We start from the raw sequence: 13884 nt of genomic DNA, 5'->3' as shown, positions 1-13884 counted from the left end.
TGCGGTGGGGGCAGGAACATGTGCGAGAAGTTACGGTTTTCAGGGCACTATCCACTGTAGATTTGTATATAAGATTTTTAACTTTTATCCATCTCATAAAGCCTTTGGCTGAAAACCCCTTAAAAACCAGTCACACCAAAAAACCCAGCTACTAATATCCAAAAAAATGTTAACACCAAGGAGGGAGTGGGTGCAAGAGGTGCATGGTGTGTGTGTGTGTGTGTGTGTGAGAGAGAGAGAGAGAGAGAGAGAGTGGAGGAGGAGGGAAGGGATTGAATATCATTAAAAAAATTAATTCTTTGGTGCAAGGTGTTTGAGGGAGAGGGGACTGAATACAATTAGAAAAATTAATTCTTTGGGGCCATTTCAATGTGATAATAAATCAAATGGAAAAAAAGTAATTGTTTTGCAGGTGGCTCTATAAAATATTGCTACACAAGTGATGAGATTGATGCATTTCGATTATACTTCAGGGCTCTTTTATCAGGGCAACCAAAATCACTTCATTTGGGCTTGACGTTTTGCACCAGTGTAGCTGCACAGTCTAGTCAATGGCTTTGCCCCGTTATTCTCTTGGGGTTCATGTTGAGTCACTGCTTTTCTTTTAGGGTTCGAGGTGCATCTTCAGGTACTAGCAAACAAAAGTTCTTGTTGCTTTTGAGGTAATTCTATAAAATATCACTCAGGCTGTACAGACAAGGATTTTAGTTGTATTTGGTTTCAGAGTAACAGCCGTGTTAGTCTGTATTCGCAAAAAGAAAAGGAGGACTTGTGGCACCTTAGAGACTAACCAATTTATTTGAGCATAAGCTTTCTTAGTCTGTATTCCCACGGTATGCATCCGATGAAGTGAGCTGTAGCTCACGAAAGCTTATGCTCAAATAAATTGGTTAGTCTCTAAGGTGCCACAAGTACTCCTTTTCTAGTTGTATTTGGGTTTTTCCTCTCAGTCAGAAATGACCAATCTTGTAGTTGTGTCCAAGCATGAATACTCCTTCTTCCTGAAGCCTTTGTGTTATATATTTGCTCTTTCTGACCTCCTAATTATATTCAATCTCCCCCCCAACACCACACCCCCCCCCCTTGTACCACTTTGCACCCATTCCCTCCTTGGTGTTAACATCTTTTGGATATTAGTAGCTGATTTCTCTGGTGCAACGGGCTTGTCCTGCTGGTTATTAAGGGGCTTTCAGCAGAAAGCTTTATGAGATGGATCAAGGATAAACCTAAGACTCCCAGAGCAGGAAATGAAACTGCAGATGAAAGGGATTTGCCTTATCCTTCGTTTATAACTAACGTGTCAGGCGCTGCCAGGGAGGCAGGAGTTTGAGCTTTGCAGATTACTTTTTCCTTTTTGAAAATGCCAAATCTAGATCTTTCCTGAAAGATCATTTTCCCCCTCCTCTCCCACATGTTTGTTTGTAGTGAGTTACAGGGACAAAGTCATCTCTGGAGTAAGTGCCTTTGACTTCCCCTGGGTTGTGCCTGTTGTCATCAGTGTTGTGTTTGGCCCAGTGCATATGCCATTTTAATGACACAGTTCTGCTTCTCATCTCAACCCTTGGCCCTGAGGAACAACCACATCACTTGTGCCTCATCCTTTCATCTCATCTCACGCTTTATCATAGCTTGACGCTCTCATGATCCTGTGCTGAAATCCTGACTCAGCCAGCACTGTGGATGAACTCAACAGGAGTGTTTACACAATGGGCTGATCCCAAAGCCTGTTAAAGCCAATGGGGATCTTTCCACTGACGTCAGTGTTCTTCAGCTCAGGCCCTAAGTATGGACTACAGGACCAGGCCCCATCATGGGAGATGTGCAAGACCTCATATCAGCTGCAGATCACCTTCAGCTCCTGTTGAAATCAACCTAGTGGCAACTCTGCTTAGCGCAGCATGGCTCACTCGCATGTAAGCCACTTTCTCGGTCCCTCACTTTCATGAGCACAATGGTCACATGCACAGTTAAAATAAATAGATAAAGCGGGTCCCTCACCTGGCTCCTTGAGGAAGTGAAAGAGGACTTTCGGGCAGGGCAGTGTGAGAGTCTCACCAGCTTCTGCATTTGACCAACACAGTAGCCTGTCCCACGTTTTCCTGCAACCTGCCAGGGAAGGGAAAACACATTTTAAAGCATATTTATATTTCCACATGAAAAGTCAAATTTTAGACATGATGCAATACGCGAGAGTGTGTCGGCATGAGGAGGGGGTAAAGAAGGAGGCACATTACTGCAGCAAGCTCACATTATGGTATGTGTCCAACTTGCTGGTCCCATTCATTTATTTTTTTCTAGCTCACTTCTTGCAGGCAGCACAGAAAGCGTAGGCTTTGGGGAGGGAACGGAACGAGGAGAGGGAGGTGGCGCAGTTCACTCAGGCTGGGAAACACTTCCATGCCTACAGGGCAGTGTGGCAAAGGCACAGAATCAGGAGCGGGAGAAGGAAATGAAAGGACCAGTGGGTGGCAGAATGTGATGCAAGAACTGAACAGTGAGGGTAGACCAGGGGAAAGTGAGGTGGGCCACTGAATGAAAGACCAAATCATTTGCACTTGATGCACTGGGTGATGGGGAGCCCGTGGAAGGAATCCAAGGATCTGAGTTCAGGTCTAGAACCGAGTGGTGAGGATTCACTCACTCATTTCTCTGAACCGCTTCTCAACAGCCCTGGCAATTTTGAACTTCACTGTCCAACCCGCAGCCCTTTTGAGCTCCACACGCAGTACCTGCAGTTTCATTTCCATGATTTTCAGCGCCCCTCAGACATTCATTCTCATTTTTCTTCAGCTCAGCTAAAAAGTCACATTCTGGATGGATGTGCCCAACCACCTGCAACGAGAAAGCTGCCGTGAGGGTGCTTAGCCCTGACTTGCGGTTTAGGAATGAAAATTTCACAGGGTTCTGCCCCGTGGCAGCACCACTCCATCATGTAACCCCAACTATATAGGCCCAGATCCTCAGCTGGCGTAAATAAGTAGAGCTCTGTTGAAGCCAGTGGCGCTATGCTGATTACACCAAAGGAGAAATCCTTTGCTGGTGTCAACTGGCATAGCTCCAGAAACTTCATAGCTGAGACTCTGTGCCCAGATAAAGATTGACTCGGAAGGTTTTTCATCACTGAAGCATCAACCATACGATTTGCCCTCTACAAGATTTGTGTCTAACAAGCATCTCCTGCCACTGACTCCAAAGGGAGCTGCTCTGTTGCCTTCTCATTCTGTTTGCCCTTCTCCTGCTCGAATGATGTTATGGGCAGGATATAATCCTCTGTGCTTTGAAGCTCTCACAAACATACGTTTGGATGGACAGATCCTACCCTTTGCTGCTTGTGTGCTCTGGTGCGGGGGAGAAATGTGCACAGAGGCTTCCCCACTTCTCCCCCTTGCTACACCAAATCAGGATTCTGACCTCAACCTGCGAAGAGGTCCGGTAAGTTGGGTACGACCAGAGCACAATGGCTACAAGCGGGCATAATCTACTGGATTTTCCAAGGCACCCAGCCAGTTGGCAAGTACATTGTGCGAGAGCCAAGTGGGATTATTCAACCATTTTATTTATTTATCTGGGGGGGGGTGAGAAAATGCCAAATTGTCAAAACCAAAACTTTTTGTAGGAAAGAGTCAGTTTCAACTAACTTTTGGCCAGGCATAGGTGCAGGAACTAAGGGTGTGAGGGGCAGGGAGTGCTGCAGCACCCCCTGGCTTGAAGTGGTTTCCATTATATAGAGGATTTACCATTAGGTTCAGTGGCTCTCAGCACTCCCACTATAGAAATTGTTTCAGCATCCCTGTGGCCAGGAGAGGTTTCTGATGTCCTGGACAGAATCTGTAGTCAGAGAGAACTCCTCTGTAGAATACCCATTAGCCTAGGACACTGACCTGGGTGATGAGAAGTAAAGTTCCTGTTCCGAATAAAGTACAGCACAGATGTGAACCTACCTCTTATATACCAGGCAAGCGCCATAACCACTGAGCTACTGGATATTCTAGGATATAACACCCCTTTTTTTCCTCTCTGTTTTTTCTCAAAACAATAAATGTCAAAAGGTCTCGGTTTCATCCCACTGCTGAACAGAAACTATTCTGAAATCTCAGTCTTGTTCACAGGAAGGGAAAACCGTTTCCCACCCAGCTTTACTGCGTGCTGCGGATGATAGCCAGCAGTGCACATGACTCCTCTTTGAAGGAGCAGCAGCGTACCCCTTGATCACCTAGCACCATCTTTCTCTGCACCAGCCGGACAACTCTTGCATTTCAACGCATGTTGCTGACTCCTCCACGCTGCCTCCACCCTGTCCTTACCAGTCAGGGAAGAAGTGTTACCTATCAATGCATTCTTTTAAAAAAAAAAAAAAAAGGATCAAAACAGGATGAAATCTACCCACTGAGCAGGTGGCTGATTAAATTCGACTCAGCTCATTTTCACACAGGAAGGATAAATATTCAGCGAGTTTTGGAAATAAATATCTTGCTTTCAGGTCATTCAGAGGGCAGAACGTAGTGGTTTTAATAAGCCAGTGTTCTCCATTCATATTAACATCCTTATATTGAGCTGATATACCGACCTTTTGAACCGATTGCTTATTAGTTTACCATCTGAGGCTCTGTTCCTGTTCCTAATGAAGACACTGAATATGTTGCCATTGCTTTTAATGGGAGCAGGATTAGGTCCCATGTGTAAGGGGAAAAAAGAGATTAGATCCAGGATTCCATGCCATGGAATTCCATACACAGCCATGGCTGTTTTGACTTCAGGACTTGGAAACTGACCAGTGAAACTGAGGTGTATGTGAATATACAAATGTAGTGGAGATATTCGGATACTGTTTTCTGTGTCCTGCACCTTTAAATGTATGGAGTTTTCCTTGTTGTCTGCTAGAGAGAAGCTCCCTTGGGTCAATTCAAGGTGTCTGGGAAAGAGTCGGTCCCACACTACACACAGTCTCTTTTTAATTTCTCATGCAGGCTTATATTGTGTCCTTCCTTTGCTGTGTTCCTTAATCAGTAATGAAAGTCATCTGTGCTGAAGGGCCATGATTTGGTCCTTGTGTATTGAAACCTAGAAGGAAATAGGTTCCCAGCATGAGAACCAGGCATATCTTTTAATGAATGGATAGTTTATAGAACGCTATTGGTTTAGTGAACTGTGTCCAGAAAGATCTCAGCACGGTTCAGATTTACCCACTTGCACAGTGAATAGAACTTCTCCTGGAAAAAGGTAACTGGTGTCTGCATGTGAAAATGGCCTTGGAAGTCCACTGAAATATTGAAGGTGAGAACAAACAAATGTTTGACTTTTTCACAGACTCAAGAAAACGTTAGGTTTTTTTTTTTGTTTAGTCTCCAAAGTCGTGAGAACTTTTACCACATGCCCCTGAGTTAAACATGTATGCTTCATTTACTGGGGATGATTTAAAAGTTCTGGCTTCTCCTTGATCATGGCCTTGTTCATGAGCACTTGCAACTTCCTCTGACTTTAATCAGAATTGTAGGTTCTCAGCCTTAACATTTGTTACAATGGATAGAAAACTCAAGCAAATGGAGCAATTTCACTCTGTGTTTTAGTATGTGTCCATGTATCCATCGGTCTACTGCATCCTATGTAGCTATTTTCTTAGACTTCACCCATAGTATCTGAGCAACCCTGGATACGTATATGGTGGGAGAGGAGTGCAAGGTACGTCTTTACTTCCATTTACTGTGAATTACTAGAATCTAGTGATTAGAGAACCGGATTCTCCACTGCCTTGTGCAGTCATTTGCACCAGTCCAAAGTGTGGGTGTAAGATTCGGCTGTTCCCTCAGTCTGGACGAGCCAAGACTGAGAACCCTGACTGAAAGACACATACAATACCATGTAGCCAGCCAGAAAGTAATGTTGGCATTCAACACTGCTGCCCCTTCCAAGCTAATTTTCCAGATTCCTGATTTCTATACATGCACGCTCCTGAGCTGAAAAGCTACCTGTTCCCTCTCTGAACTGTTAGCCCTTCCCTTATCCGTATTCATGGCATGTCATAGCACTTCCTTCCTCTGGCGGTAAGCGCGTGTGATTATGGTAGATTCATTTGCTGGTGTTTTTACACCGCTGGCTGTGCTAATGTAACCCACATACCTTGTAGGTGTGGTGTTCTGTCCCATCTCAGGCCACCATTGAGACCATTACTCCTTGTTCTGTTACAAGTGGGGGCTCATCCAGGATTTCACCTGGGAAGTCTCTGAAACTCGGGACATTATTCCTCAGCTTGGGGAAGTATGTAACCCACGCACCTTCTGGGGGTGGTGTTCTGTCCCATCTAGTGACACCAAGACCACTTCGAGAGAGAGATTGAGTTTGCTCTACAGCCTTCGCTAACAGCCAGTTGGATTTTAGCTTATGCGGTAGAGGCTCCTGCACTTAGCTCCAGAGGTCCCCAGTTTGATCCTGACGATCGGGGTCTGTTGGCATTACACTAACACAAGCTGAATGCGGGTTATGGAAGCGACTGAATATTCAATTTTTGTTGTCTTCTGCCAAGGCAGTGGATGGTTGGACGAATAGGTGAGAATTTATACCAACTTGGCACAGGACTGGGAGATAGAGCCATACTCATAGCCACCTTCTATTACTATAATGCTCCAATCAAAATCCACAATCAGAACACTCCTAAATGTTGAGAGCATTTGGACCCTGATCTGAACTTTAAGTCTTGGGCCCATATCTAGCAAGGATCTCTCATCTCACCTTGCATCCTATTTTGTGATCATGGAGTCTGATCCTGGAATGATTGCTCATGTGGCACAGAACAAATAGTCCCACTAAACTCTGTGGAATAACTCATGGGCTGAGATTGCCTGCATGACTAAGGGACTCAGGATCAGAAGCTTTGTAGGTACCATTTCATGAACTTACTATTTCGGGAAGCGGGGAGCGCTTGACGTCTCACAGGAGGCTCTCAGCACCTCTCAGAGTCAACACACACAGTCTTTTCCCACACAGCTGCATTAGCACAGTGTATATAATATGAGCTAAGAAGGTGCATTAGCACAATGCAGCAGATCCTTAGTCCCCATTATATCTTGCACACAATTTGTGCCCACTCAGGGCTAGAAATCTTGAAGTTGCCCCAGCTGCTGAGGTTTTAGAGTTGTGTCAGAAAATACGGCATCCAAACCAGGTCTGATTACAGCCTCCTGGCCTAGTGTTTTTAAAGTGACTTTTAGTGATTCTGGGGACTCCGTTTTTGTGGGCCCAACTTGAGCATCATACTGGGGCCTGATTTTCAGAAACTGCTACACAGCTGTTATCTGTAAAATGACCCATGAAAGTATTTCAAATTGGCCATCCAAAATCACTAGGTACTTATGAAAATTTTGGCCAAGGACTTTAGCATATTAAAATGGTTATTAAATATATCTACACAATGCCTTCACTGTGACATTGGAACTCTAATGGTCTTTCACTCACATCAGATACAACAAAGGCCACTGGTTAATCACCGTCAAAGAATAAAGACAGTTTGGAATACATAGAGAATAAAAATATCCTGGTAATGTCAAATCATTTTCCAATTAAAAAGTATAAGAACTATTTCTCCTTGTTACAAATGAATATTGATTTAAGCAGAACCTGTCCCAGACTGAGTCTTCCCTCCCATGTTGGAAAGGACAAGTTCATTCATACAAAGTCAAGACTTCAGCTTCTGAGCATGATGTTTATGCAGAGCTGATTTGGGGTGTTAGGGGATGAGAGCCAATATTGCTGGTACATTTCAGGAATCCACGCAGGAGCAGGGAGCTTTTAGCATCAAAGGACCAAATTCTGATGCCATTTTCACACAGTGGGCAGGACATTACTCCATGGTTGGTTCCACTGAAATCAATAGGTCTACTCATGAGGAATAGCACTACTGAACCTGAAGAAGGGTAGCAGAATCTATCCGAGAAGAAAAAGCAGGATTTTTTGATTAGTCAGAAAGAGAAAGAGCAAATATGGCAGGAGTGGGGATAGAAAATAAACACAGCCGTGGCAGGTATGTAGTGATCAGGTCTAAGATTGTTTCTCTTTTGATATTGGTATATTTAAGGAAGCTGGAAGCCCCACTTACAATGGAGAGGAGAAAAGATTTTCCAATATTCTTTTCTATGAGATCAATCATATTTCCCCCCTAGGGCACAGTACAGTGGGAACAAAACAAAACAATCAGACATGTTTTGATATGTTGTATAGAGATCGTGATTAATGTTTCTGATTATTTTCCTGCAAGAAGAAGTAAATAAACCATTAATCTTGCTGATGTTGTAAAATTAAGCTGTCTGAAATAAAAAAGTAAATTAGGCTATATTCTAAATTTAGAGCTTGTTTCCTGAGCTATTGAGTAACCAAGTCAACTGGAAGTGTGGGTTCCACAGCCCCTCTGAAAATCAAGCTACTCTTGCAACCTCTAGTCATGTGAAATCAATACTCAGGTGAGTAATGAATGCAGGATCTGGCCCAGGAGAGCAACCAAATACTTGACACTCTGGGATTAGAATGTGTGTTATTCCAATTATTTTGTGTGGTTTTATTGTACCTTGTGCTCCATTTATTTGAATTTTGTTTTTCTTGTGATCTGCCGTTGTTTTCTCTCATGGATTTCAGCATTGCACAGTCTCTGCATTCTTTTTTACACTGTACTACAATAAATAGCATACAAACAACTAATACAAAATGTAAAAAAACTTAAGTTTACAAAATTTAGAGGCGTTTTCAATATTGTAAGTACTGTATTTAAAACCACGCTGAAAAGTTACCCCAAACCATTCAGATATTCTGATGGCTGAGAATGGGTGGTTGTTTTTCCAGCTAAGTTAAAACAGCCTTTTCTTAGCTAGTGTCAGTTATAATAATAAGGATATCCTAACGTTCAGTAAGAGCCTGACTCTGCCACCCTTACACACCCTGAGTAGCATCTTATTCTGTGAGTTGGCCCTTTGTGACTCTTTGTGAAGTATGGTGCTACTCAACTTGAGTAACAGTGGCAGAATCTAGCTCAGAAGAAAGCACTGTAACACCCAGAACTTTCTGATGTCCTTCAACGCTGAGTATGGTTAACCACTAAGGACTAGATTCAGATTCCCTGTTCATGAGGAACGGTTCTGCACTCCACATAGAGTGCTGCTGCAAAGCAGAGTTTGTTATATGGTGCAGGCAGAGAGAACTACAAGTGTAGACAGATAAAGTTTATGTTCCCAATCATTCCACGTCATAGTGTTGTTTCTCTTTCCACACGCAAAAAGAAGATCCCGTGCCGCCCACACAAAACAATACTGTGTTTCTCAAAGCGTGGGTTACAACCCCCACCCCAGGGTCATGAAAGGCATTGAAAGTTTTATTACCATCTAAAGCAAAGAAAATCTCACTCCTCATTCCCTGCACGCATTTGCCCTTCAAGATCAAGTTTTCTCTTTCACCCTCTCATAACACACACACACATTATATAGGTTTATTGTTATAATTGATACATTTTTCATTCTTACTTGTGAGGAAGTCGCACATTTTTTGGACTTGACATAAGGGGTCACCAACCTTAAAAGACTGAGAAACGCTGCTCAAAAGAAATGAAAGGATTCAACCGTAACATGAATTAAACTACACCATAATTTAAGTAAACAATCGCACAAAGCGCCACTCTTCTCATGTACAACCATGTAACCTGGCTCATGAGCAACTGGCTGAAGCAAAAGGTCAGCATGATAGGTAGTTTCTTTTTACATCGATGAACTTATGGAGCCAAATCGAACCCTGGCACATGCAGCTCCAGCACCGTTGATTCCATGACTTTGTTCTTGTTCCCGTTATTGTCTACACAGTTCACATTCTAATTTATCTTAAATGTTATCAAAGAAGCAGGTGAAATGACAACTTCTACTAATGCTGTGTATGTCAAAGGCTAACCAACAATATCTAAATCCATAGCCTTTATAGTATCTTCTTGATTCCCTTCCCCTTTGCATTTGTCATCCTCTCTTTTAGCACTTACGTATAAAGTAACCTGCTGTTAACGATGCTGTTTCTCTTCCATGGAAGTGCCGTAATAATGAAAGCGCAGTAACAAAGCAGTGAAATGCAAGGGCACACAGCTCCTACAGCTTATGCATGTGTTCCTTCTGCTGCAGTTTGCATCTTTCATAGCATCTTCCACAGTTTAATATGAAGCAAAGTCAAATAAAGAAAAAGATGCTCATGCAATGAAACGACCCATATCTGACCATCTGCTCCAATGTTAAACTGACCGCTTAGGGAAAACAATGATGGAAAACCTGTTTAACACAGTTACTTACAAAAGCTGCAAGACTCAGGGAGTAAAAGGCACAATGGTACAAAGCACAGGGATTCATGTTCCGAAGCAAGTGGTGTCATACTCCACTTCCTCAGCCTCCATGAGCACCTTTTACCTTCCTTTCCTCTTCCCCCTCTCCTATCAGTTGCTGATCTGAAGCATTTATCTTTTTGCCCAGGAGTGACGTAACAGTAAAATGAGGAGGAAACTAAATATTAACAACTCTCTCGGCTGTGATTGACGAGGCTGTGAATGACATGCTTTCCACTTTTCTGACCTTGCAGTATGTTCTGAGATAGCAAAGGATAGACTCTGTGAGCATCCCTGAGATTATGGTAACTTTCACTCCCTTCTGGAGAGAGACCCCTCTTTCTGCCTCTGTAGTACAATAGGATTTTACTAGGTATTAAGAGATCTATTACCATTGACCATGCTGCATTTAACGCAACCAAATATGTATGAGACAAACCCTCTAAACATGGCGATGGTTAATATTCATTCATTCTAACAAATGTGCATCTTATTCCTGTTTCAAACAGTGTGCCTGGGTAGGTGGGTACATAAACACATAATATTACATTTTTTAAATGTGTGGCCAAATTCTGCACATATGCACAACTCCTGCTGTTTGAATGCACATTGTGCATGCATCTGAAGGCAAACTTCTGACCCCGCGGTGTGTATATACATGAAATCTTGCATGTGAGTGTATCTATATATTACATCCCCAAAATCTGTATGAAAAGAACATTAAGGTTCCAAAATCAAGCACTCACAAGATAGGAAATGCATGAATCAAGTTGGCCTCTGTTACTGTCCCCACAGCTTCTGCCTGTCCCCTTCTCCTCATCCAACTCCTGCCCCTTCCCCTACTCATCCTGTGCTTTTCCTGCTCCCCCAGCTCCTGCCACTGTCCTTCCCATTCCCCAGTCCCTCTCCCCCTGCCCCAAATATCTTCCCCCTTCCCTGCTCCCATCTGTCACTCCTCCTTCCCCTCCAGCTTCCCAGATGAGGAGCACTGAGAGCACAGGACAGCTAGTCTCCCTGTTCTCGGATCTGGTGCCTGATGCTACAACAGCCACCGGCAGCCCAGAAGCAGGGAAAGCCCGGTTCAGTCCATGCAGCCCTGGGCTGGAGCATGCTTAGTTGCTCTGTGTGGGTGGCACATATACATCCCAATTGGTATGTAGGAGCTGTGAGGGGATGGAGCATGCTCAGTCCAGATGGAATCTTTGGAGAATTTAGCTGCCAAACTCCAACTCCCTTGGCTAGCATGTGTGAACTGAGAATTTTTTCTCGGAGGCTTATATCTTGGTGTAATTTGTGCAAATTTTCGTGGAGACAACAAAGGCACAACCCTGAAAGCAAAGCAACCTTCTGGCCAAATTTTAAGTTCCTGTGCCAAACCATGCAGGCCCCAGAGCTTCTCAACCAAATATTTGTACATTTTTTAACATCGGCAAAACAACATATTTTTTTCTAATCTTATTATCAAACATTACTGAACTGGCATTTTCCAGAACTACTCAGCCTGAGGCAGATGCAGAGCATGGAAAATTTCAGCCCAAATGGTTACAGTCTGGCAAAGTTGCAAGAAACTAAAAACAAGGTCTCATAATGGAAAGTGTCAGGGAAGGAAAAGCACAGGCATTGTTATATAGAGAGAGAGCTTTTCAGGCATAGACCTCACAGGACTTTACAAAGGCAGTAAATATTATCTTCATTTTACAGATGGGGAACCTGAGGCACAGGGCAGTGATGTGGTTTGCCAAAGTCACCCAGCAGGCCAATGGCAGAACCAGGAAGAGAAATCGGGTCTTCTGAGGCCCAGTCCAGCTTTCGAGCCACTAGGCCACACTGCTGCTATAAGATACACACCTTACCTATAAGCAGCCATTAACATTTGCTGATTACCTCAAATAACTAAATAAATATGTGGAACTAAATAAATGCAGTATTTTCACTAATTAGAGCATTTCCAATAGTAAATTAGAACAGGGAGATTTACCAGCTTTCTGATATTTTACGTTGCTTCCTTATAGTCCTTGAAACTCCTGTAAATACCACTCATGAGCAGTGCAGTCACCCCAATCCCATGCCAAATAAATCCTTGATGTCACAGTGCACCATCTTACATGCTCTTTCACCCTCTCTCTACAGAGAGATACAATATTAATTAAGGCAAAGAGTCTTGTGGCACCTTATAGACTAACAGACGTATTGGACCATAAGCTTTCGTGGGTGAATACCTACTTCATCAGAGTGCATTTTGCCAAGTATCCATTTGGGAAGTCTGCAATATGCCAGTACTTACAGGGTTAATTCACATAGTACCTTAGAATGTACTTCATTTGGTCCAGGTGTCATAGCCCCGTCGATTCGATCCAAGGCCCGCTGCACCATTTCATTGATCACCCTGGAAGCAGGTAATCATATATTCATATACCCACTGTGAGTATGTATGCATCTATGTGGTGTGAGTATTCATCTGTCTGTGTATTTAATGCATACCTTACAAAAAACATTGGTCAAGGTTTTCAAAAGTGGCTATTGATTTTGGTTGCCCCAATATTTGAGTGCCTGCCTTGACATACCTTAAAGGGCCCCAATTTCCAGAGGATGGGAGCTGAGCACTTGCTGAAGATCAGCCCCCTTTAAGGTGTCTCAGGTTGGAAACCCCAAAATTGAAGCATCCGTGGTCATTAGTCACTTTTGAAAGTCCTGGTCCATCTTCCCCTCTTTAGCTTAACTGGCCTTTTTTGTGATTCTCTGCAGCATGGACATTTTATTCATATGAATTCTAGTCTACTGTCAACGTTTTATGTGACGTTTCAGCTGTTTGTAATTAAGGAGAGGTGGACTGGTTCAAATAAAATCAGAGCCAGCCTGATAAGTTTTTGTCCAAAACATTATTTTGCAGTTCTCAAAGAACCCTCCCCCAACACTGTTCCTCCCACTGTGCATGCCTTGGAGCTTATTGGTTTTACCTGAGAGGAACAGTAGAAGAATCAGAATACCCCAGGCATGAACAGCTTACCACTTCACCTCCTAGCTCAACCACTGCACCTTGGTTTTGAATGCACCACCCCGGCTCTCCCTTTCCTGACCCTCCCCTGAGTAGGCTGCCCACTGTGCCAAATCAGTAACTAGTACATTTTCTTTCCAATCATTGTTACAGAACCAGTGATCAGCAGCTTACTGTTGCTTTTGCACATGCATTCGGTCTGCCAAGTTGTGTCTAGACCTGGCAGATTGTGTAGAAGATGGCAGAGATGAAGGAAAGATCATATTTCTAGCGGAAGAAAACTGCATATTCCTCAGACTTTCTCCGAAGGTGGAAGTCAGCCCCTTCAGTTCTGTAAAGATTTCAGTTGCGACTTTTTGTGAGAGCTGCTTCAGCAAGCCCTAGCCACTCACGCTATCAGTTTGTGAGATATTGGCTGCTAAAGTGAGGTTAGGCCTGACATCAGACAAAGCAAGTTGACTGTAAAGATTGTGATGGTAAAGATCTCATTATGTGCCAGAGGTGAAAATGAACATCTCTCAGTGCCCTTCACAGTTCTGCCTCTCCCACCTGTCTG

At 43.4% G+C, this 13884-nt stretch overlaps 1 protein-coding gene across 1 annotated transcript in view; it reads right to left on the bottom strand.

The window, feature by feature from the left end:
• GHRHR (growth hormone releasing hormone receptor) overlaps positions 1-13591 on the bottom strand; it is a 43615-nt gene extending 30024 nt beyond the window's left edge. Inside the window, exons 1-4 of the mRNA XM_073329681.1 lie at positions 13503-13591; positions 12650-12719; positions 2730-2832; positions 1999-2106 (exon numbers count right to left, since the gene is read on the bottom strand). Of these exons, the coding sequence (XP_073185782.1) occupies positions 1999-2106; positions 2730-2832; positions 12650-12719; positions 13503-13591 (370 nt within the window). The remainder of the gene's footprint in view (positions 1-1998; positions 2107-2729; positions 2833-12649; positions 12720-13502) is intronic.
• Between the last annotated feature and the right edge of the window lie 293 nt (positions 13592-13884).

The sequence above is a fragment of the Lepidochelys kempii genome, chromosome 2 (genome assembly GCF_965140265.1).
Source record: "Lepidochelys kempii isolate rLepKem1 chromosome 2, rLepKem1.hap2, whole genome shotgun sequence".
NCBI lineage: Eukaryota > Metazoa > Chordata > Testudines > Cheloniidae > Lepidochelys > Lepidochelys kempii.
Note: the sequence above shows the minus strand (reverse complement) of the source record. Positions and strands in the feature narration are given on the sequence as shown.